A 27253-nucleotide genomic window follows, 5' to 3' on the forward strand; every position below is an offset into this window, starting at 1 on the left:
TCAGGAGAACCTGAGTACAAATCTGACCTCAGACACTTAACACTTAACTCTGGGCAAGTCACTTACCCCATTGCCTCAGCAAAAAAAAAAAGTGTGAGAGTGTATATGTATATATCAGCTGTTCCAGATGTCAACTATTTCTTCCAGCCTGTGCTATATATATACCAGGAAAAGGATTTATTCTAATTTTAATGTACTTAGGACAACCATAGAGTTGTCCAGGCAAGAATACAAACATCAAACATCAGTGATCAGAAAATGCTTAATACCAAAATTCATGGATGCTGTTTCTTGGACGTGACGCTGTCAAGACTAAAACATCAATGACAGAATGAGATCAATCCATGGGTGCCATTTTTTTTTTTCATTTTTATCAGAGTCCTGGCTATAAAAACAAAGGAAGGCAGAATTGACCAACATAGTCTTTGCCCTAAGGAGCTTTGTGACTTAATGGAAAGATACATGTAAAAACATTTAAAATTGGTGAAATAGGAGCAGCTGGTTGGTATAGTGGATGGAACACCAGTCCTGAGTTCAAATGTGACCTCAAATACTTCATACTTCCTATGACCCTAAGCAGGTCACAGTTGCCTCAGCAAAAAAAAAATTGGTAAAGTAGAAGGAAGGTAAACTTTGAATGTAAGGCTTCTGGCAGAAGATGGAGTTTGAATGGCAACTTGAAAGAAGCCAGGAATGTGAGGTGAAAGAGGGAGCCTTTCATGCATTTGAAACAATCAGTAAAAAGACATGGAAAAGGAGATCACATGTCCTGTGTCCTAGGCACAAATGGCAATTTTCTAAAGCCTTAAGGTGGGTAAGCAGTAAAAAGAGCAGCTCTTCTACTTTACTGGTAACAGTTTCTGAAATATTAAGTAATTTTCCCATGATCACACAGTATCTGAGGAGGAAGTAAATCTCGGCACTAAATCTAGTATTCTAAACACTTGTCAAATGTGATTAACAAATTTAAAATTAACACAAAATTAATATAAGATTTATCAAACACTTTGCAACATAATCATTTTATCCTTACAACAAATCTGGGAGATAGATAGGTGCTATTATAATCTCCATTTTATAGTTAAGGAAACATCACTAAGTAATCTGCCCTGGGTCATGGAGCTACTAATAGAGTAGGTTTGAACTTGTCTTTCTGACTACAGGTCTAGCATCTAGCTGGTGATATGAAATCTTAAGTCAGCCACATTAACTTTTAAATGAGATAACTAACATCTATCCCCCAGACCTTTGAGGATAGAGGTTATTGGGTTGAACTATATTCTTGTAACTCATCTCAGCCATTGTTAGAATTCAAGACCAGAATGACAACATTTAAATAAGTTTAAGAAAATTTAATATGAGAACTGGGAATAGGACAGTAAAGCCAGCCTCAAGGTTAATATGTAAGTTCAGTACTCACCTATGACATATACCAGCTGTATTATCATAGACAAGTCACCCTATGTCTTATCACTAAGAAAGACAGATTGCTTTGGTGAAGGCTGTTTCCACAACAGGAATGCATACTAATGCAATAGGCATTCCTTCCCAAAACTGACATTTAACTCAAGAATAAGTAATATTTTATTTTTATTTTCCCTGGAATGGTATCTTACATTCTAGTAGTAAACATAATGCATAATTATTGATTTCAGACAATCGTGATATAAAACAATGTGACGGAATCCGAAAACCAAACTTCCTCCATTTACTAGCTGAATGACCTGTATCTCCTTTGAGCCTCATCTAGAGTAAAGAAAACATTTCCACTATCTCGCAGAATTGTGGCTCAGGTTCAAGAAGTCATCTTCCAGAGTTCAAATTTGGTCTTTGGATACTTAACTAGCTGTGTGATCCTGGGCAAATCACTTACCTCGTTTGCCTGTTTTTTCATTTGCAACATGAGCTAGAGAAAGAAATGCCAAAAAACCTCCAAATGAATCAGACAAATAAAAAATGAATAACAAAAATAGAATTGTTTTATGAGACACTGAATATAAAGCACTTTGTTTAAAGTAAAATATATAAATATAATCTGTGAAATTTGAAATGCTGTGTATCCACATAGAGTCATGAAAACTAATTTTCAAGTGCTGAATTTTAGAAATATAAAACATTCAGTAAAGTTATAAGGATTTCTTGTCATTTTGGCTATACTGCTATGCAATACTTTTCACAATTTCTCTAATGTGAACTTTGATTTTCAATGGCAAACAGTCCCTCCAAAAGTTGTGTATACTTTTTGTAAAATGAACAGTTAATCTTCAATATTCATGACTTATTAATTCATATATACAAACATGTATTTTGCATATATGCATGTGTATCTATAAATAGGTCCCAAAATAAACCACATAATACTATGCTAAAAACCTCAGAATCTTAGAACTAGTAGCAACTTTAGAGGTCCAAGTTAGAGATAAGGAAACTAAGTCTGAGAGGTGAAAATGTTTCTAAGCAAGGCTGGGATTTGAACTTTCAACTCCAGCTCTTTCCAACATAACCACACTACTTCCTCAACTCATGTAAGATTATTTCAAGGAAGCTGCTTCAAACAGTTCCTTTATTCCACACCATTCCTCAAAACTTTTAACACATTTGATCATTCTAAGATGTTTTTAAACCAGTAAGAAAGTTAGGATAAAGAGAAAATACTGCCATAAGAAGGGAAAGGAAGGAGGAAAAAATTTTGGAATTCAATCTCATAAAAATGAGTGTTGAAAACCATCTTTATATGTAAGTTAAAAAATTAAAATGATATTGAGTAAGATTTTTTAAGAAGACTGAAGGGAAAAACATAATGAAATACTGTTCACTTTCTTTAAGTTTAAGATAAGACAACAGCCAAGAATGATGGATGTTGTAACCTGCCACCAAGGCTACTGATTGCCAGGGTCATAAACACTAATCTTCCCGGATAGACATGGAGAGAAGACTGATGTTAAGGTGCTAAACAGCCTTTCTTTATTGGTAATGTCAGCAGGGGTTAGCAGGAAGCAAGAGTAAGTGGATGTATGTCTCTGTGTCTCTCTGCATCCCTGAATCTACATCTCTGCCTCTCTCTCTACTTCTCTCCTCATCCTTCTCTGCCTATAGCAAAGCTGGCCATTTATATTTACTATCTTCTGGGATTACCCCATGCCTAGCCCACTCAGCACTGCATAGATGGATCCCCAGAAGGGAGACACCTGGAGTTAGTGCTGCTTCCTAAGAAAAGATCTAGTAAAAGGACACACCCCTCTCCATCTCAAGGAAACAGCTGTAAGACACAACCTCCTTCCTCAGAGGCCAAGCCTCCTTTTACCTCCTGGGTCCACCCTACCAGCTGACATAGATGGCAATTCTCAGAAGGAAAGTCTCTAACATGATGCAGTGAGAAAAATAAAAATCTAGAGAAGACAATTGCTTGGAACTGTTAGGAAAAGAAAGCCAAGAAGTTCTATTTCCAATGTATAGTCATTCACTTTATAAACGTCATACCAGATAAAACATCCAATGCATATACCACAAATCGGCTGTAACTGACCTATAAAATTGCTATTTTCAACTCTTCAAATTTGTTTTCAAATTAGTCAGTTTATTCAGTAAGACTACAATCAGAAATAATCACAGGTTTATAAAAAACAACATTCACATAGTGAATTTGTGTTTTATTATACATTTCATCTTTATACACTTGAGTTTTTCACAATTGCTTTTAAAGCTTCATTAAACACTATTCAATATGAAGATCAAAAAATAGAGGCAGCAGTGATTCTCAGGCACAGAATTTATAAGAGAAATGAAGCCAATATTTCCCTAATACTTACCTAATATAGTGAACCATGATAATGGAATGTCTTGTTTCCTTTTGGCCTAGCTGCCTTTTTAATTGCATATGAAATATAGTGAAGAGCTTTCTTTAATGTGCTATTACTAGATTGGGACTTAGGAGTTTAAATTAAGAAGTCCATGTAGAAAGTGTTTTCTTACTTAAGTCTTCAAGACATGAAGTGATTATTTTTCTCCTAAAGGATCTTCAAGATGCAACTGTATACACAGCTCTGAAATTGATTTTTAGAGTCAATCTCCAATGAAAAATATTATTGTCCATAAAAAACGATCTGTAGCATTCTCTGCCTAAGAACCACTGCCTAAAGTTATTCGATATCTTCAGGTCTCACAGGATGAGGTAACGGTATGATGGATTTCTTTTCTGTGTCCCTGGAGAGTGCTTTTCTCATATCTGTTGATAGGCAAAAGTTAAGTGTAAACATTATTTCAAAACAAAACAAAAAATTTAAGATCACTTCATTAAAGATTTCTATTATGCATAAACAATGGTTTATATTAGAACCATATAACAAATGGTGATTTATCTCAATTAAATTATTCACACCTTATTACTTGCCAGAAACGAGCCCAAATAATCAGTAAAATCCAACTGTAGGATTGGTCCCATGATACACAAACTCTTACAATAGATATAAAAATGAACAACATATATTAAACATTCACTAAAAAAAAGAAAAATCTTGGTGTCAATACCAAGAACAAAGGTGCATAGAAATAACAATTACTATAGTTGAAGTTTAAAACTAAGTTCAATAATATCCCACAGAATAGAGATTTTCAAAGAACTATTTTGATAACCATTTGAATAAGGAAAGAACAGAAATACTGATACTAAACTACTTCAGGTGAATATGCTGGTTCATTCTTATTTATCTCCAGAATCAGATTGCTTACCATAAGCATCCTCATCAGGTTCTCCATTGCTTGCAGAGTAGTATTCTATTACTGTTCTATAAACACTGTAGCCCAGTTGCTTATACATGTTGACTGCTACTTGATTTGACACTCTTACAAAGAGATCAACAAAAAATCCACCCTTTCTTTACAAAAAGAAAAAAGAAAAATTATGTGATACATAAAGTTTTTATGGACACAACAAAAGTATAAAAGACTCACATTTTTGTTTTTAACTTACCTTGAACACCAGCACAAAAAACCCAAAATGATAATATTAATATCAATTCAAGAGACACTTGTTTTTATAATAATTTACCTTTATACAGGCCTTAAAAGTTAGAAAGCACATTTGCTCACATATTTCATGTGATTCTCACAACAATCCCAGTGCAAAAATTATCCCCATTTTGAAGATTACATATATCATTGAACAGACAGTCTAACATATAAATTAATACTACATTTTCATAAGATTTGGAGCACTCCACTAGTGATTTTGTAGAAAAAGATGGTGCTACTACTGGGCTTATATCCCAAAGAGATATTAATGAAGGGAAAGAGACTTGTATGTGCCAAAATGTTTGTGGCAATCCTGTTTGTAGTGGCTAGAAACTGGAAAATGAATGGATAATCATCAACTGGAGAATGGTTGGGTAAATTGTGGTATATGAATGTTATGGAATATTATTGTTCTGTTAAGAAATGACCAGCAGGATGACTTCACAGAGGCTTGGAGAGACTTACACAAATTGATGCTGAGTGAAATGAGAAGAACCAGGAGATCATTATATACTTCAACAACGATACTGTATGAGGATGTATTCTGATGGAAGTGTATTTCTTTGACAAAGAGTTCTAACTCTTTGATCTAACAATTGATCAGTGATGGACAGAAGCAGCTACACCCAAAGAAAGAACACTGGGAAATGAATGTAAACTGTTTGTATTTTTGTTTTTCTTCCCGGGTTATTTTTACCTTCCGAATCCAATTTTTCCTATGCAACAAGAGAACTGTTTGGTTCTGCATACATATATTGTATCTAGGATATACTGTGACATATTTAACATGTATAGGACTGCTTGCCATCTGGAGGAGGGGATGGAGGGAGGGAAACAGTTGGAACAGAAGTGAGTGCAAGGGATAATGTTGTAAAAAATTACCCAGGCATGGGTTCTGTCAATAAAAAGTTATAATTTAAAAAAAAAAAAAAAAGAAAAAGATGGCATTACCTTACATAAATATTAACATTTAGGGATTGGGAGTGGACCAGTGAATTCACTGGCCTAGGGGGAAGAAACTTCCTCTACTAAAGCAGACTAGAACCTACTCTGCAATAAAGTGGATTAAATATATAGTAGGCTAGAGCAGCAAAAGGTTAAGTGACTTGCCCAGAATCACACAGACAAGATGTCAATAATAGATCTTGAGCCCAAGTCTTCCTGGCTTCAAGGCCAGCTTTCTCTATCCACTAGATCATGCATCCCAATTCTATTTTTTTTTTTTTCAAAACATGAATGGATAATTTTCCACATTACAAAACCTTGTGTTCCAAATTTTTCCTCCCCTTTACCCCCCCCCCCCACTCCTTAGATGGCAAGTAATCCAATATATTTTAAACTTGTTTGAAAAAATGTTAAATTCCAACAATACTATATGATGACCAGTTCTGATGGACCAGGCCATCCTCAGCAACGAGATCAACCAAATCATTTCCAATGGAGCAGTAATGAACTGAACCAACTACGCCCAGAAAAAGAACTCTGGGAGATGACTAAAAACCATTACATTGAATTCCCAATCCCTATATTTATGCACACCTGCATCTTTTATTTCCTTCACAAGCTAATTGTACAATATTTCAGAGTCTGATTCTTTTTGTACAGCAAAATAACGTTTTGGTCATGTATACTTATTGTGTATCTAATTTATATTTTAATATATTTAACATCTACTGATCATCCTGCCATCTAGGGGAGGGGGTGGGGGGGTAAGAGGTAAAAAATTGGAACAAGAGGTTTGGCAATTGTTAATGCTGTAAAGTTACCCATGCATATATCCTGTAAATAAAAGGCTATTAAATTTAAAAAAAAAATGTTAAATTCAAGATATGTATACATATTTGTACAATTATCATACTGCACAAAAAAAATCAGATCAAAAGGGGGAAAACGAGGAAAAAAACAAAAGGAAGCAAATAACAACAAAAAGTGAAAATACTATGTTGTGATCCACACTCAGTTCCCACACTCCTCTCTCTGGTTGTAGATAGATGTCTTCATCACAAGATCATTGTAACTGGCCTCAATCATCTCATTGTTGATGAGCGCCACATTCATCAAAACTGATCTTTGTATAATCTTGTTGTTGCCATGTACAATGGTGTCCTGGTTCTGCTTACTTCGCTAAGCATCAGTTCATGTTAAGTCTCTCCAGGTCTCTCTGAAATCATCCTGCTGGTCATTTCTTACAGAACAATAATATCCCATAACATTCATATACCATAACTTATTCAGCCATTCTCCAATTGATGGGGATCCACTCAGTTTCCAGTTTCTTCCCACTACAGAAAGGGCTACCACAAACATTTTTGCACATGGGGGTCCTTGTTCCTCCTTTATGACATCTTTGGGATAAGCCCAGTAGAAACACTGCTGGGTCAAAGGGTATGCACAGTTTGATAACTCTTTGGGCATAGTTCCAAATTGTTCTCCAGAATGATTAGATCAGTTCAAAACTCAACCAATAATATATTAGTGACCCACTTTTCTCACATCCTTTCCAACCATCATCATCTTTTCCTGTCATCTTAATCAATATGAGAGGTGTGTGGTGGTACCTCAGAGTTGTCTTTATTTGCATTTCTTTGATCAATAGTGATTTAGAGCACTTTTTCATATGACTACAAATAGTTTCAATTTCTTCATCTGAAAATTCTCTATTCATATCCTTTGACCATTTGCCAATTGGAGAATGGTTTGATTCTTATAAATTTTGCGTTAATTCTCTCTATATATTTTAGGAATGATGACTTTATCAGAACCCTTAAATGTAAATTTTTTTGCCCAGTTTATTGCTTCCTTTCTAATCTAATCTGCATTGGTTTTATTTGTACAAGAACTTTTTAACTTAATATAAAATTATATATTTTGTTTTCAATAAAGTATTCCAGTTCTCCTTTGGCCACAAATTCCTTCCTTCTCCACAGATCTGAAAGGTAAAATATCCTTTGTTCTTTTAATTTGCACAAAATACACATTTTAAAGTTACTATATTTTTAAATAGAGAATTTTAATAACTTTAAATGAAGTACTATTTAGATGCCTTGTATGGCTAGATGGAAGCTTAATTCTGGGTTTTCAAAAATGTACCAAAAATTACAAGTACTCATGGAACTCTAAGAGATCCATCATACTAAGCTCATAGAAACCTAAAATATGAGTTTATCACAGGCTGATGTCGGTGACCAAAGGACCTGCTGGTTAATTATAGAAAGATTTATCAATATAAAACACTGCTAAGTGATGATTTTTTTTTGGTCATAGCAACTCATGAAGAAGCTACAATCTGGATTACTAGAGGATGCATAGTATGGATGAAATTTTAGATCTTTCAAAATATCAAAGTAAATCAAATGTGCACAACATTTTAGAGTTTAGAGAGGATCTTAAGTGATCCTTCTAGTCCAACAACAAACACTTAGTTGAATAGTTGACAAAGGAAAATAGGACCAGAGTTTAAATAAATTTACTGAAAGTCACATCACTAGTTAGTGGCAGGGTTAGAACTAGAATTTAGATCTCAAAACTGCCAATCTAATGACTCTTCCAAAATATTACTTGCTAAAAAATATTCTTTTCTATATATATATCTCATCAAGGTTTTCTATTATGTTTCACTGGCAAATGTATTGGGATTTAAATAAATTAGTACTATTAAATTTCTTTTCTTTCCTCTCTACAATTGTTGTAATTTGAAATATTAAACCATAACTCATTGAAAATTTTGAATAACTCTCAATATGATTATGGATTTTGTTAGTAGTATGTCATAAACTTTCTCCACTTAGCTATTCCCCATCCTGTCCCTTCTGATGAATCTAATTTTCTCTTCATCCCATTGTAGCTTGGAACATTTATGGAATCACAGTCTCACACTTCATAGGCAGCTAGGTAGCATAGTGGATGGAGCACTGGCCTTGGAGTCTGGAAGACTTAAGTTCAAATCTGGGCTCAGACACTTATTCCTGTGTGACCCTGGGCAAAACAATCTCTATTTGCCTCCATTTCCTTAGTAAAATGAAAATACTAGGGGTTCCTTTCTCCCCTTTCACTTTTCATTTCATAATGGATTTGAACTTTTTATTGTTTCTCCAAAAACACATTTTAATGTCATTCATTACCCAAAGAAATAGTGGAAAAACGTCCTTTGCCTTTTTCACAGAAGCTAGAAAACGGGGGTGAAATACTGAATATACTATCACGAACAGTAGAAATACTGGTTGGTTTGGCTAAATTGCTTTTTTTTTTTTTTTTAATTTTGTTACATAGGATGGTCCACTACAGGTAGAGATTGTTTGAAAATGAAAAAATAATAGAAAACCAGAAAGACATCAATAAAAATAAAACTGCACTTAAAAATCTATGTTCACCTCACAGCCATTTCTGGAAGCTCTCCCCCCAGCATCTCCATTAAATCATTATGACAAAGGGGGAAAAATTAAGTAAAAACATCTAGTATCACAACATCATCTGACAACATACAGTACAATCTATCCTAGCAGACTCTGCTGAGAGAAGAGTAGCATGCATCTTTTGGTTTCCTACCTTCACTTGTTTGCCTTTCTTTTAGTGATGTTTTCATTTACATTATAGTTAGTACATAGTTTGTTCTTTTGGCTCTCATTATTTTTCTTTGCATCAGTGCACATAAATCCAATATGATTTCCTCACAACTGTCATTTTCTACTGCACAATGAAATTATATTATATGGCTAGACTACAGTTTCTTCAGCCATTCCTTAGTGTCAATGGGCACCCAACTTTGCCCCAACATGAATGTTTTGATAGATCTTGTTTTTTGTCTTTGACGTCTTTAGGATGCAGTACCTTTTCCACATAAAACTGTTTTTCCTTCAACAACTGTTCTTCTGTTTCTTCCCAACCATCTCCTTGCTTTAGGTGCAAGGAATGAAGAAATGAAAACGGTAATTCTTGATTTAGTTATATTTCTATGCAACGTAGACTGCTAAAATTTACATGTAATTAAATGCCTCTGAAAAGTAAAATCTCACCTTTCTGAAATCTCCTCCAATAGCTCCATTAGTTTAGCAGCTAAACCAAGGCGTCGAAATTCAGGGGCAACTGATAAGGCTGTGACATGACCATGCCACTCTTCTCTGGCTACTGAGCCCTCTGCTTTACCCATAACTGCCAACAAAAGTTGAATTTAGTAACAAAATCATAGCAATGAGTTAAGAATTGTGATAATATATCTTTGTCGCAAAGAAAACTGATGGCAAATATTTAAGCAAAACTTTGGAGTTTATCTATGTTAACAGTTACTGATGCTGTTAAAATTTTATCATAGCTACAACGTTTTCAATTCATGCCTCAAATCTTACAATGTAATAAATAACTTTAATCCTTAATATCTTACCTGCTTATCAACAAGAAAATATATTAATAGAATATACAGTGTATACTTACTATAACCCATAAGCTCGCCACCAGGTGCCTCTGCAACTATGAAATACTCGGGCCAGTGAGCTAGATATTGTAAATAAAATGGTATCCCATACTGCAATTATGTTAAGTATGAAATATAACTAATAACTGTTGCAGAACATGAAATCTACTACTAAAAAAAGTGCTTCCTTTAAAATATTAAGTAGGTATTTTTTTTCTATTACTATTCTGAATCATCTCTTTAATATCTGGATATCTGCATTCTTTATGTTAGGTATAATATACTATTAATATAGTTATCATTCCAGGTCATTAATAGAGAATAAAATTTTAAAATAATTTAAAATATATTATAAATTTTATTGTCCTAAATCAAATCAATAAGGTTTTGAAGAAGTAACCTGGAGGTGAAAAATCTAAAATATAGATCCTATCAGGGAATCAAAAATTCTGGTTAAAATTTAATTTCAATGCTAAAATTTAATTTCATGGGTCCAGTGGCAATGCAGCGCCAGACTCTGGGGCTAAGCCTCATCCACCTGCCTCCTCACTTTCTCCGGCTTCTCTCAAGCACCATCTGAACTCTGTACGCAGGAAGCTTCCCGTGATACTTTGTCACTTCCTGTTTACCCCGCACACACGGTTGTTTGCAGGTTCTCTCTTGCATCCGACTGGGAACATTCTCCTCCGCCCCTCCTTGCCCCCGCAGCCCTTCGCACAGCTCCAAGCGCACAGCCGGCCCTTCATTAGTGGCTATTTATTATTAAGCTATGACAAGCGGAGCATTGCACCACTTGCTTTCCCTCACTAAGCGTTGTGGCGAACAACATTACGCTTGGAGCGTGGTTATACAGATATACTTCCAAATGAGTGGATAATTCAGATTAACTCCATGGAATTTTCTAAGCCACATAGAGTTTAAATGATGTGATCAGGGTAACTCAGCTATTTATTTGTCAAAAGTCTTCAGACCATAAAATCAAAACTTCATATTATAGTATAGTAGCCACTATACTATGCTGCCTCTAATATGCATGTACAAGCATACACACATATACATATGTGTATACACACTATGTGTATTACATATTATACATTTTTTAAATGGTTCCTTGAGGAATTCGTGGTAGATATTCCCCACTCTCTTGGCAAAAACAAGCAAAAGTCAGTGGCATATAGCAAAAAGAAGCTGTTTCAAACAGTATATTAAATGGGGGAAATCTTCCAAATTGTCTACCCAGCTGCCGGAATCATTAGCCAATCTTTTTTTTAAAGGATACAGTTTCTGTCAGTGGATCCAGATTACTGAAAGGAAACCAAAAGATATAGTAATATTAAAAAAAAGTCTGCAATTAAATGCAACTAATTAGACTGCTAAACCTACTGACATTGAAATTAAAATATCATAAGAAAAAATATAATGGATTCAAGATTCAATCTGGAACATAGAAGTTAGGCAGCAACTACCTAAAAAGGAACATTATGATTAAGACACTTAAGTCATCAGTAAATTGAAAATAAGATTACTGTTTATTCACAAGACAATTTTATCAACAAGTTATATCAAAGACTTTAGTTAACCTAATTTCCTTCAAATTATTACACAAAGGGATGGGATCAAACATGAACTTCAAGAAAGTAAGAAGTAATTTTGGACTTTTCTGTAGCACTTGTTGCTTCTGATTCATTTTTCCTTTATATTTATGTCTCCTCTTAATTCGTTTTTAACACTTCTTAAGCGTCTAGTTATGTACAATCTAGTTATGTACAACAAGGATGTATTCCCTAAGGCAAAAATCAAATAATGTTCTCAAGAAGCTTACATTCTCTTAAGGGACAATAACATGTACACAGGTAAGCATATAGTGAAAAAATTCAGATATGAGAACATGAAAACTGGTGGGATCATAAAAGAACTACCAGAAGAGGTAGCTAATTGAGCTGTGCTTTGAATAAAATTAAGGATTCTGTCAATAGTTTATCTTCTATGCTAGAAGCCACTAGAATTTCTTGAAAGGGGGAATAACATGGGTGAAATCTATGTTTTAGGAATAGAAGTTTGAATACTTCCTTGTCTCCAAGGAGATGGCTTGGCTTTTTTTGTCACCATACATACACCTTGTTTCTTATTCTCTTTTTATTGTTTCCTTTTTGGTTTCTTTTTCTGGTTTCTCTTTTTTCCTTATACTACACAAAAGTAGCATTTCCTGGGGATTAGTCATTAACTTTATGAAATTTGAAATCTACACTTTCTACTTTGAAGAATGTAATCATTTTCACTGTTTTGACTAATTATTCCTATATGAATAAGTTCCGTGTATATGTCTCCAGTTGTGATCTTATATAGTCCAATTATACATCAACTTCCTAACAAATTTTCCAGAGTGCTCTGCATTACATTTTTTCTGTTATTTTAAAAGTGAACCAAGATTTTTTCCCAACCCCTTTTCTGATTTTTTCAATTATTATTAGCTTCTTATCATTCAAAAGACCTTGGAGTAATTTTTCAATCTTTCCTTCTTGTCCTTTAATTTTAAGAGTCTCAAGGTTTTGTTGATTCTTCTTCATTTATATCTAATGAATCCACTCAATACTTCCTTTTCATTCCCACTACCACTCTGGTCCTTGTCATTATTTCACATGATAACTTATGTTTTCTAATAAAGCTTTTCCTCTCTGATTTTTCACCCCTTAACACACTCTGCATATTGTAGAAAAATTAATCCTCTTAAAATGTCCTTGTGATCATAAATCAGTTTATCATACATCAGTATATATCAGTTTTATACATCAGTAACACTGAAATAATAATACTTATTTGTCCTACCTTATGGCACTATTGTGAGGATTCAATCAATAATCACATGTTAATCACTTAGTATATGCTAGGAATTGTTCTAAGTGCTAAGGATACAAAGTAAAAATGGCAAGTTCCTTCAAGAGTTTTAAATTCTATTAAGAGAAACATTTAAATCATTAGATTCATGTATACAGAGCAGTGCTATCTAAATACAGGGTGTCATCCTCGATCCATTCTGTTTCAAATGTATTGTCAAGTCAAGTCCTGTCAATTTTGCCTTCATAACAGTTCTCAATTTAGCCCCCCTTCTAATCTGTATCACTGTAGAGGCCCTCATTACCACATAACTGGCTTATTCCAAAAGGCTGCTCCTTAAACTCTCTGCTACAAACTTCTCCTCATTCTTTAATCCATCCTCCACTCAGCTGTCAAATGGATTTTCCTAAAGCTCCGAATTGACATCACTCCCCCTCTTCAATAGACGATTACCTCCAGGATCAAGTATAAAATCTTGCTTGGAAAAATAAAATCCTGTTTGACTTTTACAGCTTTTCCCAGCTTTCTTGTTGTTTGTCCTTCCTTCTGGAAGGAAGGTGAAGCCATGACATGTAAGTGAGTTGGATTTGACGGAGGGATGGCTGTGCAAGGTCACCTGCCTCACTCTGACCTCCAGAACCATGGGTCCAGTGGCAATGCAGCGCCAGACTCTGGAGCTAAGCCTCATCCACCTGCCTCCTCACTTTCTCCGGCTTCTCTCAAGCACCATCTGAACTCTGTACGCAGGAAGCTTCCCGTGATACTTTGTCACTTCCTGTTTTACCCCGCACACACGGTTGTTTGCAGGTTCTCTCTTGCATCCGACCGGGAACATTCTCCTCCGCCCCTCCTTGCCCCCGCAGCCCTTCGCACAGCTCCAAGCGCACAGCCGGCCCTTCATTAGTGGCTATTTATTATTAAGCTATGACAAGCGGAGCATTGCACCACTTGCTTTCCCTCACTAAGCGTTGTCGCGAACAACATTACGCTTGGAGCACGGGGATGTGCTTCAGGGCTTCCTCAAGAGACCTGCCTCTTCAGCCCGAGGAGAAAGGCCTCGGGTTTCTCTCAGGATCCCGGTGAGGCCGGGGCACTGTCCAGCCCTCCCCTTACGTTACTCCCCATCGCTTACGGCACGACGAGGGCTGGGGCTGAGTCACCTCTGCCCGGAGCCTGCGCTTCTCTATATGCGAGACTAGGGCGAGGACACTCAGGGCGGACGGGAAAGGGCTGGTGCCGGGCTCCGGCTGCCAGCCCGGGTGGGAAGGCAGCGGGACCCGCGAGGGGGAGAGCCCCGAATGCCGCCCTCGTTCCGGCGCCTCACTCACATGTTGTTGAAACGGAACAGGTCGTCACAGGTGAAAGCCCGGAGCGTGGTCATCTCGTCACCCGCCCGTCCCGGGCCCGCACTCCCGGCCCGAGCGCCCCCGCCGGAAGTGAACTTTCATTTCCGGGGGGGCGGGAGAGAAGGAGTCTGAGAGGGAGACCGTGGAAGTAGAGGAGGAAGTAGGAGGGAAAACTGTTTCCGGTCTCGTCCCGAAGTTGCTAGGCAACAGAGAGGCGCCCCGTGCGGGGCGGGGCCTAAGGAGCTCTGCCAAGAGGTTCGGGGCTGATTCTGGAGCACCGAGGTAGCTCCGCCCGTTTCGTTAAGTATCCCGCCAACGCTCCCCGCCCAGGAGTCGCGGGCTCTCCTAGACTAAGCCTAGCCCGAAACACTGCAGAGAGTTAGTGACTCCCTAAGGTAGGGAAGGGTGACAGAGGCGGGGCGGGCGGGCGCCAAAGGGCAACCCCGGCGGGGGGCGGGGCAGAACCGGCCCGCCCAGGTGTGAATGGTCGCTCTGCAGCGGGGAGGAACCCGGGGACAGCAGAGCCCGGCCCTGTCCTTTTAAACGGAGTTCAGGAGGGCAACTGGCGGAGTCGGTAACGTGCTTTCCCACGCAGGCTTTCGAGTCTGAATGTATCCAACGGAAGCAAAGTGAGCAACATTACAGACTGCAGTCGCATCACATTGTAGCAAAGACGTATCGCTTTTTGTGCGCCGCTAAGCCCTAAGCTTGGCTTAAGTTCCGCGGGGCTTCGCGCATGAAAGTGGGCAGGACTTTCCCACTATTCGGTGCCGAACAAAGATCATTTATGCAAAGGAGCGTGGAGGAGAGACCTGCTTAGTGGGAGGAGAAGCAGGAGAAAGCAGAGTCGTGAAACCTGCAGAAGAGAGGGTTCGGAAGGAGAGGGTGATCAGTGACAGAGGCTGTGGAGAGGTCAAGAAAGATGGAGACTGGGAAAAGACATCGGACTTGGGGAGTACGAGACCGCCAACACGGTGGAGGGAATACTTTCACCTGAGGGCTGAAGTTGGAAACCAGACTGCAAAAGGCTGAGTGAGGGGTGGGATGAGAGGATGTGAAGGGAAAGAGCTCAACGTGTCTTTTCTAGGAGTTTTAACTGTGAAAGGAAAGAGGATAAAGGAAAGGGGGGTTGGGTCAAGTGAAGAATTTCTTCCCTTTCTTTTTAAAAATAGGAGAAAACTGACCTTCTTTGGCAGCTAGGAAAGGGGAGGTCAGAAGTCACTGTCTCAGAATAAAGGAAAGGAAATGAAGCAGGGTGACTTCTGAAGTGTAGAGTACAGGAGAAAAGGGAGCTAATGGTAAATGGCTTCAGTTTTCTCAGTAAAGAATAACGTGAGGCCTTCTGCTGGAAAGAAAAGGGCAGTGACTGGAAAGCTAAAAGAAGAAATTTAGAAGAATTCCTATGGAGACTGTGATAAGTCAAGGATGTGGGAAAGAATTGCCTTTTGGACATGTGGGGCACTAGAGATTAGATAACAAATTTGCAGAGAACTCAGCATGGTTGGTGTGACTTCCTTGAGCAGAGAACAGAAAGAGAATAGTATAACATTGAAATCATTAACTCTTATAGCTGCAAGAGGGACAGCATGATGTTGCAGATGGCTTGGAGCCATGAAATGCTGGGTTTAAGTACTTACTCAGACTCTTGCTTGCTAGCTGTGTGATTCTGGTGAAGCCATTTAACTTCTTTGTGTCTTAGTCTCTTCATTTATAAAGTGAAAGTTGGCATTTTCTCTACAGTGGCTCTTTCAGATCTACATTTCTGTTTCTAGAAGGAAAGAAAGTGAATCCATCATAAGAGTGGTGTCTAGGAAAGCACTAACTAAACTAACTAACTAAAGAGAGGGAGGAACTGAATGTCACAGAAAGGGCACAACGTAGGTTTAGGAGGAGTGAAGCACAAGGAGAAATGGAATGATAGATTATGATCAGAGAAAAGAATTTCTTAAGTCTTTTTCATCATAGTTAAATATACCAATTGGTGTTTATGAGTTCAAGAGTGTGATTATCCTATTGTGGCTGAGGTGGCACATAGATAAATCATGGGAGTTGAAGAAGTCTATGAAATGAATGGTCTGGGATTTGAGGGCACATGAACATATATTAAAGTTCACAGTTTAAGGACAGAGTTTGGAATACATTTTTTTTTTTTTGCAAGAATTTGGAAGATTTTGATGTAGAAACTATACATCCTGAAAATTCAAGGAGAATGATTTGTTAGCACTACCAGGATCAGTATAGCCCCTGCCAAACTCAATCACAGATTGGGTCTCCAGGGAGGTGACTACCTCATATTCCAATGTTTGTATCCGAACTTCTGGAATGAAAGTTCATGATCCCCCTGCCACTTCATTTACCATTAACAGTCAATTAACAGTTTGTTCAAAGCAAAGAAATTTATTGAAATAGCTTAGCATAGCCAGTTGTAAACAAATATTTCTCCCCATAAATCTGGAATACCCTCTTCAAATCTACATTGTGTCTGCAGAAAGAGAACCTGCAGGGTCAAAAACCTTAGTACCCCATTATCTCTGTTACATGCCCTTTTTTAATTACATCAAATAAACTGGGAAGAGAAAGGAAAGGGACAATCATTTTATAAGAATTGACATGTGCCAAAATAAGTATTTTTTTACAAATATTATTTCATTTTGTCAACAGCCCTGTGATAGAAGAGATAGGTAATATTCTCCTCTGTTTTACAGTTGAGGAAACTGGGGCAAACAAATTAAATGACTTGCTAATAATTTAAGAATCATTAAACTTCTGAAAAACAAATATTAAGCTTTTTTAAAAACCTGGTTACTATATTTGAAGAAATCATAAATGAATTTTTATAATCAGAGGACAGAGCAAAGACCAATCATCTTCTACAAGAAATCATCTAACAGTCACTTTCTACAAGAAACCTCAAAAGGAATGACTGAGACAAAATCAAGTCCCATGTCAAAGAGAAAGTCCTATAAGTATCCAGAAAATACGCAAGTAACAAACAGCAATAATTAGTATTTATTGATAGCCTCTAACATAAACAAGAGAACTTGAATAAAATATTTCAAAAGACAAAAATTGTGAATTGCAATAGATGATAATGTACTCTGAAAAGTTGGATATAATTCTAAGAGAGATTGAGGGTGAGGTGGGGAAATAAACTTTTAATGGAAGAGAAACTTTCCAACATTTCTGATGAAAAGACCAGAGCTATCATGTTTTGCATGAATATACATATTTGTAATAGGCTTTGTTTTTCTTTCCTTCTCAATGGGTGGAGGGAATAGGAAGAGAATTTGAAAGTAAAAATTAAGTTAAAGTTAAAAATAACAATTTTCCACCTTAGAATTCTAGAGACAATGTTATTTACCATAAAAAAGTTAAGTATGGCTCATGACTTGGTTTTCCTCAAGAGGAAAATAAAAAAGAGATACCCAATGCACCATGAATCAGCTTTTTATAGCATATATAAGGATGTAGACCTTGCCAATGATATTGCTGGATCAAAGGGTATGCACCATTTTATATCCCTACTCTCCAGAATGGATGGATCAGTTCACAACTCCACCAACAGGGCATGAGTGTCCTAGTTTTCCCACATCCCCTCCAACAATCAACATTTTCCTTTTTTTGTCATATTAGCTACTTTGATAGTGTAAGATAGAACCTCAAAGTTATTTTAATCTGCATTTCTCTGATCAATTATGATTTAGAACATTTTAATATGATGATAGCTTTGATTTATTTCTTGAAAACTGCCACCAACTAGGAAATGACTTGTTTTTAAAATTTGACTCTGTTTTCTATATGTTTGAAGGAATGAGATCTTTCTCCCCATTTTAACCACAAGTATTTATTTCTGTATCATAGATTACAATTTTAATGAAACAATAAAGTACAACTGTGGGTTAAGACATTATGCAGGTCATGAAGGACCTCCTACAGATCACAATAGGACAGTTATTCCTTTTTATATAATTCTTATATTAAATCAGTTGAGCAGTAAACTTGATTGCCTCACGAGAAAGTCATTGGCAGTTTGTATCTCCTCTACTCTATATGACTACTGTTTTATTCCATCTCTCTTTTTCAACTGGCTTCATGTCTTCAGGATAGGATCCCATGCACATCTTGACCAGCCTTCTTATGCAAATAAGCAATCAGGCAAAGAGTTGGGGGTGGGGAGGAAGCCAATTCAGGGTAGATATAGAAATGAATTAATTCATGCAAGAGTTAGCATGAGAAAGTCTGATTCAAGGAAGTCTCACTTAAGCTGACTTTGCCAGGTCTAGCAAAAAAAAAAAAAAAGCTCTGGCTTTTTTCAAGGGCCTACAAACCCACCCCAGATTATGCAATCAGAGCCAGACTCTTCCTTTCTGAACAATGAACTACACATAGGAACAAGGAAACTAGTTAACCTGGAAGCTAATTTTGCAACTATCCCACTAGGTGGTGCTAGGGTAACATGATGGGCCTAGAGTCAGGAAAACTCATTGTACAGAGTTCAAATCCAACCTCAGACACTTACTAGATGTGTGATTCTGTGCAAGTCACTTAACCCTATTTGCCTTAGTTTCCTCATCTGTTAAATAAGATGAAGAAGGAAAAGGCAAACCACTCCAGTATCTTTACCAAGAAAACCACAAATGGGGTCAGGAAGAGTCAGACATGACTGGAAAATGACTTTACAACTGTTCAATATATTCATGTCTGTGGACCTGAATTTTTGAATTCCAGCATAGTCATTTGCAAGTGTCAATTTTATTTGTTTATTTTTGCAAGTGTCAATTTTAATGAGAATTTATGTGCAAAAAAGTAAGTACTGCTCCTGCTGTTGAATGGTTCCATCCATTCACATCTTTCCTTTTATCATTATTTTCTGGTTGTAAGTGAGTCAGAATTTTCATGTGTGCACAGAATGCCTTAACTGACATTGATGATCTGATCTAAGCTCTAGAATCACTGGAAGTCTTCCCGTCTTTTGTCCAGGATGACAAAGTATATGTATAGGTGGGTGATTTGACTCTGAGAAAAGCCAGTTTCTTTTTTTTTTTATTCTTTGCTATAATATTGGGCAGGTCCACGAACCCATGGCTGAGACTGACTAGCTCCCCTGGAAGTGGTTGTGGATCAGTGACTAGGAAAGAGAAGAGGGAGAAAGAAGGAAGGCCCAGGCTCAGGAACAGGAAAGGCTGGAAAATCAGAGATTTTTTTCATCAGTGAAAGCAATGATCTTCTCTGAAATATTCATAAATATATTTTGAAAACATTAAAAAAAATTGAATTTTGCTCAATATTTTCACATTTATTTTGAATTTTGAATATAGTGCTATTAATTTTAATTTCATTCCAGTGGCTTTTACTCTTCATAGGAAAAGAAACTGTTTTTGTCTCCACTGCAGATTTTTCCTGTATTCGAGATGATTCATGCTACTTTTTGTTTGTTGTCTCATATTGTGTAATTCCATTTTTACGGCTTAGTTGGGAAAAATTACATGCTTTGACCACACTTCATCATAAAACATTTTCCTGTTCATTGAAACAAAACACCATGTGCTCTTTCTGAGTAAACAGTACTGACCCAGATTCTTTTCCCCAGTTGCAAAAATTCTGAATTCATAAGAAGGAAACAGCTTCATATTTTACCCATTGTTATACTGTTTCTTTTGTTCAAATTATGTATCAGAGCTCTTAGTGTTTCAGCAAAAAATTATATTTTGTTATATCCTAGATAAATTCCCTGGAAGGGAAACAAGGACAGATAGATGCTATGAAATGTGAAATTAGTCTGGCAGTTGTAAAATAAAAATATCACTTTTGATTTTTACATGTTACCTCAAGCCTAAAAAAATGTAATAGACTATGTTCAGTTATGCTAAGCAGGATACAAGGACTATTTATGAGATAATCAAAAAGTACTGATGGTATCCTGACATGTTTTGATAAACCAATACTAAATACTGATTTTGCCCCACTACCTAATAAGTTTTATAAAAACTATGAGTAAAATGATACTTTACTATCACTTAAGCAACCACCTATGGCAGTTAGGTGGTATTATTAATTAATTAATATTATTATTTAGTTTGAATCCAGCCTCAGATTCTTACTAACTGAGTGATCCTGGTCGAGGCAACTCTTTGCCTCAGGTTCCTCACTTGTAAAATGGGGACGATAGTACCTACCTCCCAGGGATATCAGGATCAAATGTACTTAATATAATCAAAATTGTAAAACACTTACTATAGTACCTAAAACATAGTAGATACTTAATGATGATATCTTAGGTTACTAGATGGGGTTGGCAGAGAAAGCCTGAAATACAGATAAAATTTACTCTCTAAGGCAAGAAAGGAAGGGTACTGATGATAAAGCAAACTGAATGGATGCCCATCAATTGGAGAATGGCTCAATAAATTAAGTTATATGAATGTTATGAAATATTATTGGCTTTCCCCAACAATGAGATGATTCAAACCAATTCCAATTGTTACAGTGATGAAGAGAGCTAGCTACACCCAGAGAGGACTGTAGGAACTGAATATGGTTCACAACATAGCATTTTCACTCTTTTTGTTGTTGTTTGCTTCTATTTTATTTTGTTTCTCTCTCTCTCCTCGGTCTCTGTCTCTGTCTCTCTCTCACTAGTTTATTTTATTTTTCTTGTGTGGCAAGATAATTGTATAAATATGTATGCATATATTGGATTTAACATATATTTCTACCATGTTTAACATGTATTGGATTACTTGCCATCTAAGGTAGGGTGTGAGGGATTCAGGGTGGGGGGGTGGAAATTGGAACACAAGGTTTTGCAAGGGATAATGTTGAAAAATTGTCCATGCATATGTTTTGAAAAATAAAGAGCTTTAATAAAGGAAAAAATTTAAAAGGGGGAAAAAAGATTTAGGCAGCTAGTTAAGGGCATGTTCCTACCTCATTGAGTATTTCCTTTCTCTTGGTTGTGAATTCTACTAGGGAACTTGTTTTTTCCATTGTTAATTGTTAAAAATCACTTTCCTTGCTAACTGTATACTCTGCCAACACTATTTCATGTCTATTGTTTCTCTTCATTTTATCTGTAACCTCTTCTCATAAATAAATCTACCTTTTGCCAAAGATAATAGCCATTGTGAATTCTTCACTTGACTGAACCCCAACATTTACTGCCTGAATATCAAGCTCATCATTTGGTGCTAAACCTCAAACATATCATTTGGTGCCTCAAATTGCTCTCCTAAATCATACCACTTAATAAATGCTTCTTTCTTTCCTTTCTTAAATAAGAAATGCAGAGAATGAAGTTACTTAATTCCCCACCCCACCCCCCAAAAAACCCAACATGCTAAGTAGTGCTGACTGATAACAATATTCCTATTCATTTGACCATTAAATCAAATGTAAATAAATACACGATTCCAGATTTTCCTATACAACTTCTATTTGTCCTGTCTGCAGTACTCTGATGAACCTACAATCTCCTTGATAAGAATACTCCCTCTGACACGAATACATTGTTGGTGGAATTGTGAATACATCCATCCATTCTGGAGAGTAATTTGGAACTATCCTTAAAAAGCTATCAAACTGTGCATACCCTTTGATCCGGCAGTGTTACTACTGGGCTTATATCCTAAAGAGATCTTGCACCTGTATGTGCAAGAATGTTTGTGTCAAGTCTCTTTGTAATGGCCAGAAACTGGAAACTGAGTGGATGTCCATCAATTGGAGAATAGCTGAATAAATTGTGGTATATGAATATTAAGGAATTTTATTGTTCTGTAAGAAATGACCAGCAGGATGATTTCAGAGAGACCTAGAGAGACTTACATGAACTGATGCTGAGTGAAATGAGCAGGACCAGCAGATCATTATATACTTCAGCAACAATACTTTATGATGATCAATTCTGATAGACGTGGCCATCTCTAGCAATGAGATGAACCAAATCAGTTCCAATAGAGCAGTAATGAACTGAACCAGTTACACCCAGCGAAAGGACTCCGGGAGATGACTATGAACCATTACATAGAATTCCCATTTTTCTATATTTTTGCCCACCTGCATTTTTTATTTCCTTCACAGGCTAATTGTCCACTATTTCAGAGTCTGATTCTTTTTGTACAGCAAAATAACTGTTAGGACATGTATACTTATATTGTAATTTAATTTATACTTTAACATATTTAACATGTATTGGTCAACCTGCCATCTTGGAGAGGAGATGGGAGGAAGGAGGAGAAAAATTGGAACAAAAGGTATGGCAATTGTCAATGCTGTTAAATTACCTATGCATATAACTTGTAAATAAAAAGCTATTAAAAAAAAACCCTCTAAGCCTGCAGATCAATCTTTTTCTGATCTTCTGTAGCACTCATGAATGTTGACCCATAAATTTGCCACAGGAACTTCACAGACTTCTCAGAAGGAACTTATCAGAGGTGATCATGGATTCTTGGGATTCTGAAAATTCTGAAATTTTCTCATCACATCTATACCTTTTGACTTCTTTGATTGAACAGGGCCTCTGTTAGAAAGTTTCAAAACACAAATTATTAATAAAATTCTTTAAAACTCTTAAATTCTCAATTTTTGGATACCAGAATGCAACTGGGCCTTTCCAGCTATTTAGATTCTTTGTAGGCCAGTCAAATTATATTGACTTTTGCCCTTATCCACATCTTGTCGAAGGCACTGACTTAAAATGCAATTAAAATTACCTTTATCAAGAAAAAAACGTAAAAAATAACCATGAAGCAAATTTAAAAGAACAGAAGAAATATTTAGTAGTAAACAAGGCCATCTGTTCACTTGTGGCAATTTAAAATAAAAAGGCATTTACCATTATTAAGGTGGTTTTTTAAGGTAGACAGAGTTTACTCACTCTTTGCTAGATTCTCTTATTAGGTAAAAAAGTGAGCCAGGGAAAGGAAAAGATTCCAACCAGTTCAGAACGTAGAAATTCTTCTAAGCATCCTCCATCTGCTGCTATTACTTGTTGCTATGGATGCTACTCGTTGTCCCTCTTGTAGATTCTCTTTTTTATGTCTTTTGCAGAACAATTAAAAACTGCCACTGTAACAGAAAACTCCCATGTTCTAGTTCTATGATAGCTTTCTTTCCCTGGGCAAGGGAAAAATAACGACTTCCAGGATCATTAGCAACTTAACATGTATTGGTCAACCTTGCATCCTTGTAAGGCACCCAATCTGAAACTTGCTCAGGTGACTATGACATGTGCCAGGCAAAGAATCTAAGTCATGTTAAGAGGTGGGGTATTTGTGTTATTAAAGTAATATAATTAGAAAGGAGATTTAATCATAAATTAAATGATTTTAATCATTTGTTTCAGGTGTTTTGCTTCCTTTCCTGATAAAGTTCTAGGGGTTGATTAAAGTGTGGGAAGTTGATTATTCATAATCTTTTTTTTATCAGGAACTAGACTCCTCCATAGTTATGTTAGATGGCAGGGAACCTTCTGTTGCAACAAGTGCTTCCCAATCAAAACTATGCTATGGATCAGTAAAATATATACATTCTCTACTATGAAGACATTTCACTGACTCTTTTTTTTAGTGTGGTGACTCAACAGTTCAGAGCATGGAAAGTTAGAAGGATAAAGAAAAAATGAAGCAACTGGGTATATGAAGGACAGAATACAAGAAGTTAGGGATCTTCTAACTTACCAAGCAGTAAGAGGGGGGAGAGTATAAACAATAGAGAAGTGATGGTCTTGGGGTGCAAGAGAGGAAACTGATAGAAAGAGATGGAAGTCATAGTAAGGATAAAGAATAGATTCAGAAGTCATAAGGCAGAGGGAAAAATAGAATGCTAAAAGATTATGATTAAATGAAGAAAATTCATGGTTCATAAGTATGAAGGAAAATATTTGTGAGGGATGGAAAGTTTAAGAATAGAACTATCTCTATATGTAGCTGAGGTACAATGAAGGAGTATGTCATAGGAACTGAGTAGATTAAAGAATTGGGAAGTTGAGGAATTTAAAGGAGTATCAATATATATCCTGAAGCTCTTTAAGAGAAAAATTGGGGTGGAGAGAAAGACAGTGAATTAGGTACTAAGCACTAAAATCTTTGAGGAAGGAATGAGAATGCTCTGTGGGCTAATTGATCATATCTACTAGAATCTAGTCTAGGTGATAAATTGGATTAGCATAAATTTCAAAGTAGGAGAGATTGATAAGTGATGGTAACCCAGGAAGAATTTGGAAGTAATAATAGGTAGCCATTGTATGAAGTTTAGGGAGTGGAGTAAGCTTACAGTGTAAAGTCAATTCTGTAGTATGGAAGAACAAATCCAGAGCATCAAGAGTGCAGGCTGAAGAGCTGAAGATCAGTAAGGAAAAGACTATGAGTGAAAAGTACAAACAATATTGGAAAAGATGGACAGGGATGCCCTGCTATCAGGAGGAAGCCATAAGACAAAAGGAATCACTACACATTTTCAGCTATCTCATGTGCCTGAAATTTTCTCTCTTATCTCTATTGATTTTCTTAGAGTTTAAGCTAAAATTCCAGTTTCTATAAGAAGCCATTCTTGACCTTAATAGTGCCTTCCCTCTGAATTACACCCAATTTACCCTGTATGTTTCTTGTTTGAACATAGTTGTTTGCAAATTGAGATCAGGAACTGTTTTTTATCTTTAATCTATAATAGTACTGAGATTGACACATAGAAATTGCTTAATAAAAGCTTGTTAACTTAACTTGAAATATATTCATTATGGAGTGAGCATTCTAGAGAGCACAATGAAAGAGATGGCTAGATCTGGTCTGGAACACTGAGAGGATAGGATTGAATAGGATGGGAGTAAAGGAACAGACAGCTAGGAATGGGGAATGGGTTTTATATATCACTAGCTAGGGGATTCAGATTTACTGGGATGAGGTGAATAGGAGAGTTCAGGAATATAAGAAGCATTGAAGAATGGATTCAAATGTAGTTTTACCAGTTGAAGAAGGGAGGCATATGAGTAGGTTGTTGAAAGTCCTCTCCCAGGGTGGGGGGTGGAGGTGGGGGCGTGGGGGTAATGAAATTGTGTCTGGGTAGACTGGGGCTTCTCTCTTCCTACAAGTGAGGGTAAAATTACAGATATTACTGTAACCACCAAGCACTCAGGTTGATGAGGTTTAGGTTTTGGGGTTCCCTTTCATAAGGAACCAAATGATAAGGTTTAGATTTAGGGAACCAAAATGAAATTAAGGTTTCTGGTGGTCAAGGAGATAAATGATAAGGTCTAGTGGACGATTCAGGTTTCAGAGAACCAAATGGAGAGGTTTGGCTCTCCTGCAACCCTTTGGGATTCGGCATAAGGATAGGGAATTTTGGGGACTCCCTTCTGACAGCGCAGAGATTCTCTGTAAAGGAATTTACAGACCTGAAAACCTAGATTGATAAAAGAGATTTATTATAGGAATTGGGAAGTAAGGTTAAAAATCCTGACAGAGAGGCATAAGATCTCGTTAGGGAAATAGGTGAGGATAAAGAGAGGGTGGCACTAGAAAAGAATATTATCCAGTGGGCAGAGACTCCTTGGCATGGCATGGCATAGCCTGGCATGGCCTAGCATGATGTGTTTGGAACCTCTGCAAAGAGAGGATTTTAGATTGGCTCTTTTATATTAGGAGATTTGGCTACCAGCTAAAGGGGGCTCATGGGTAGAGTTCTACAAGCTCTGTTTCAGCTTGGGCTGGAATTTGAATAGAATTCAATGAGTTTCAGGACTAACCTGACCCCACCTAGACAATAGAATGAAACTGTCTTGTTTGCTTTCCCTCAGGTGGGGTCCCTTACCGAGGCAGAGTTGAAGGAGATTTTCTCCAACGATTTTTAGAGTTTCAGGGTACCTTCATCAAGGTTATTTGGCTATCATGAGTGGTAGTATAAGAATGTGCTAGGATCTATTAGAAGTAATGAAGCATTAAGTTTTTTGCTGTTTTTATTTCTCTGTAGCAATAACTTTGTAATAATTTCTTTATTTTCTTCCCTTTTTTCAGCTATTCTCATTTTTCTGTTTGACTTCTTTCTGTTTTGAAATATTGAGATAGAAATAGTCTTAGATGCATTTTCTCACTCAGCAAGTTTTTGGAAGTCTCCAGTAAGTAACTGGCAGCATGTGAGTATGAGTGGAGGTAGATAATGAGAATTATCCAGTCAGGCTTTCACAAAACCTGAATAGGTCAAAAAGGCAAGGAATTCAAGATTTAAAACACAGGGCCAAGATTAAGAATGAAGAAATGTGGAGCAGCTAAGTAGCATAGTGGATAGAGCAGAGATCCTGGAATCAGGAGGACCTGAGTTCAGACCCAAGACAGTTACTAGCTGTGGCAAGTCACTTAACTCGAAGTTGCCTCCAAAAATAGAAAGATAAATGAGACCCTATCAGAGGAGGATATATTGGAAGAAGAGGAGCTGGAATAAAATTGAGTATGAAAAGTAGGTTTAGGAGGAGTAGGCAGATGAAGAAATGGAAACATAGGAAGTTGCATTAAAAAAAGAATTTCAGAGTTCAAAATTCTGGAAGTATTATAATTATGGATGATAGTGAGAAACTTAAGATGTGACCATAACTATGGTTGGCTGATTTAAAATTAAGATGGAAGTCATGAGTTGAACTGGAGGTATTAGAAAATGCATGAATACA

The 27253-nt window shown here is 36.7% G+C and overlaps 1 protein-coding gene and 1 long non-coding RNA gene across 2 annotated transcripts in view; one reads left to right on the plus strand and one right to left on the minus strand.

Annotated features, from left to right (window-relative positions):
- Positions 1-3608: 3608 nt before the first annotated feature.
- Positions 3609-14713, minus strand: LOC116421451 (N-alpha-acetyltransferase 20). The gene is made up of 6 exons (XM_031951056.1): positions 14581-14713; positions 11697-11721; positions 10438-10528; positions 10023-10158; positions 4729-4874; positions 3609-4225 (listed from the first exon to the last, which is right to left on the minus strand). Exons 1-6 carry the CDS (start codon positions 14631-14633, stop codon positions 4140-4142), a joined length of 537 nt encoding a protein of 178 aa, XP_031806916.1. The 5' UTR covers positions 14634-14713; the 3' UTR covers positions 3609-4139.
- Positions 14714-14795: 82 nt separating this feature from the next.
- Positions 14796-27253, plus strand: part of LOC116421452 — a 43947-nt gene continuing 31489 nt past the window's right edge. Inside the window, exon 1 of the long non-coding RNA XR_004231817.1 lies at positions 14796-14993. This is a non-coding gene — a long non-coding RNA (uncharacterized LOC116421452). The remainder of the gene's footprint in view (positions 14994-27253) is intronic.

Source organism: Sarcophilus harrisii, chromosome 2, assembly GCF_902635505.1.
Source record: "Sarcophilus harrisii chromosome 2, mSarHar1.11, whole genome shotgun sequence".
NCBI lineage: Eukaryota > Metazoa > Chordata > Mammalia > Dasyuromorphia > Dasyuridae > Sarcophilus > Sarcophilus harrisii.

Coding starts and splice junctions, on each gene's coding strand:
- LOC116421451 (XM_031951056.1), bottom strand. CDS start 14,633: ATGACCACGCTCCGGGCTTTCACCTGTGACGACCTGTTCCGTTTCAAC. Junction 11,722..14,580: donor CTGTTCCGTTTCAACAACAT/GTGAGTGAGGCG, acceptor GTTTCCTTTCAG/TAATCTGGATCCACTGACAG. Junction 4,226..4,728: donor ACCTGATGAGGATGCTTATG/GTAAGCAATCTG, acceptor GCCTATCAACAG/ATATGAGAAAAGCACTCTCC.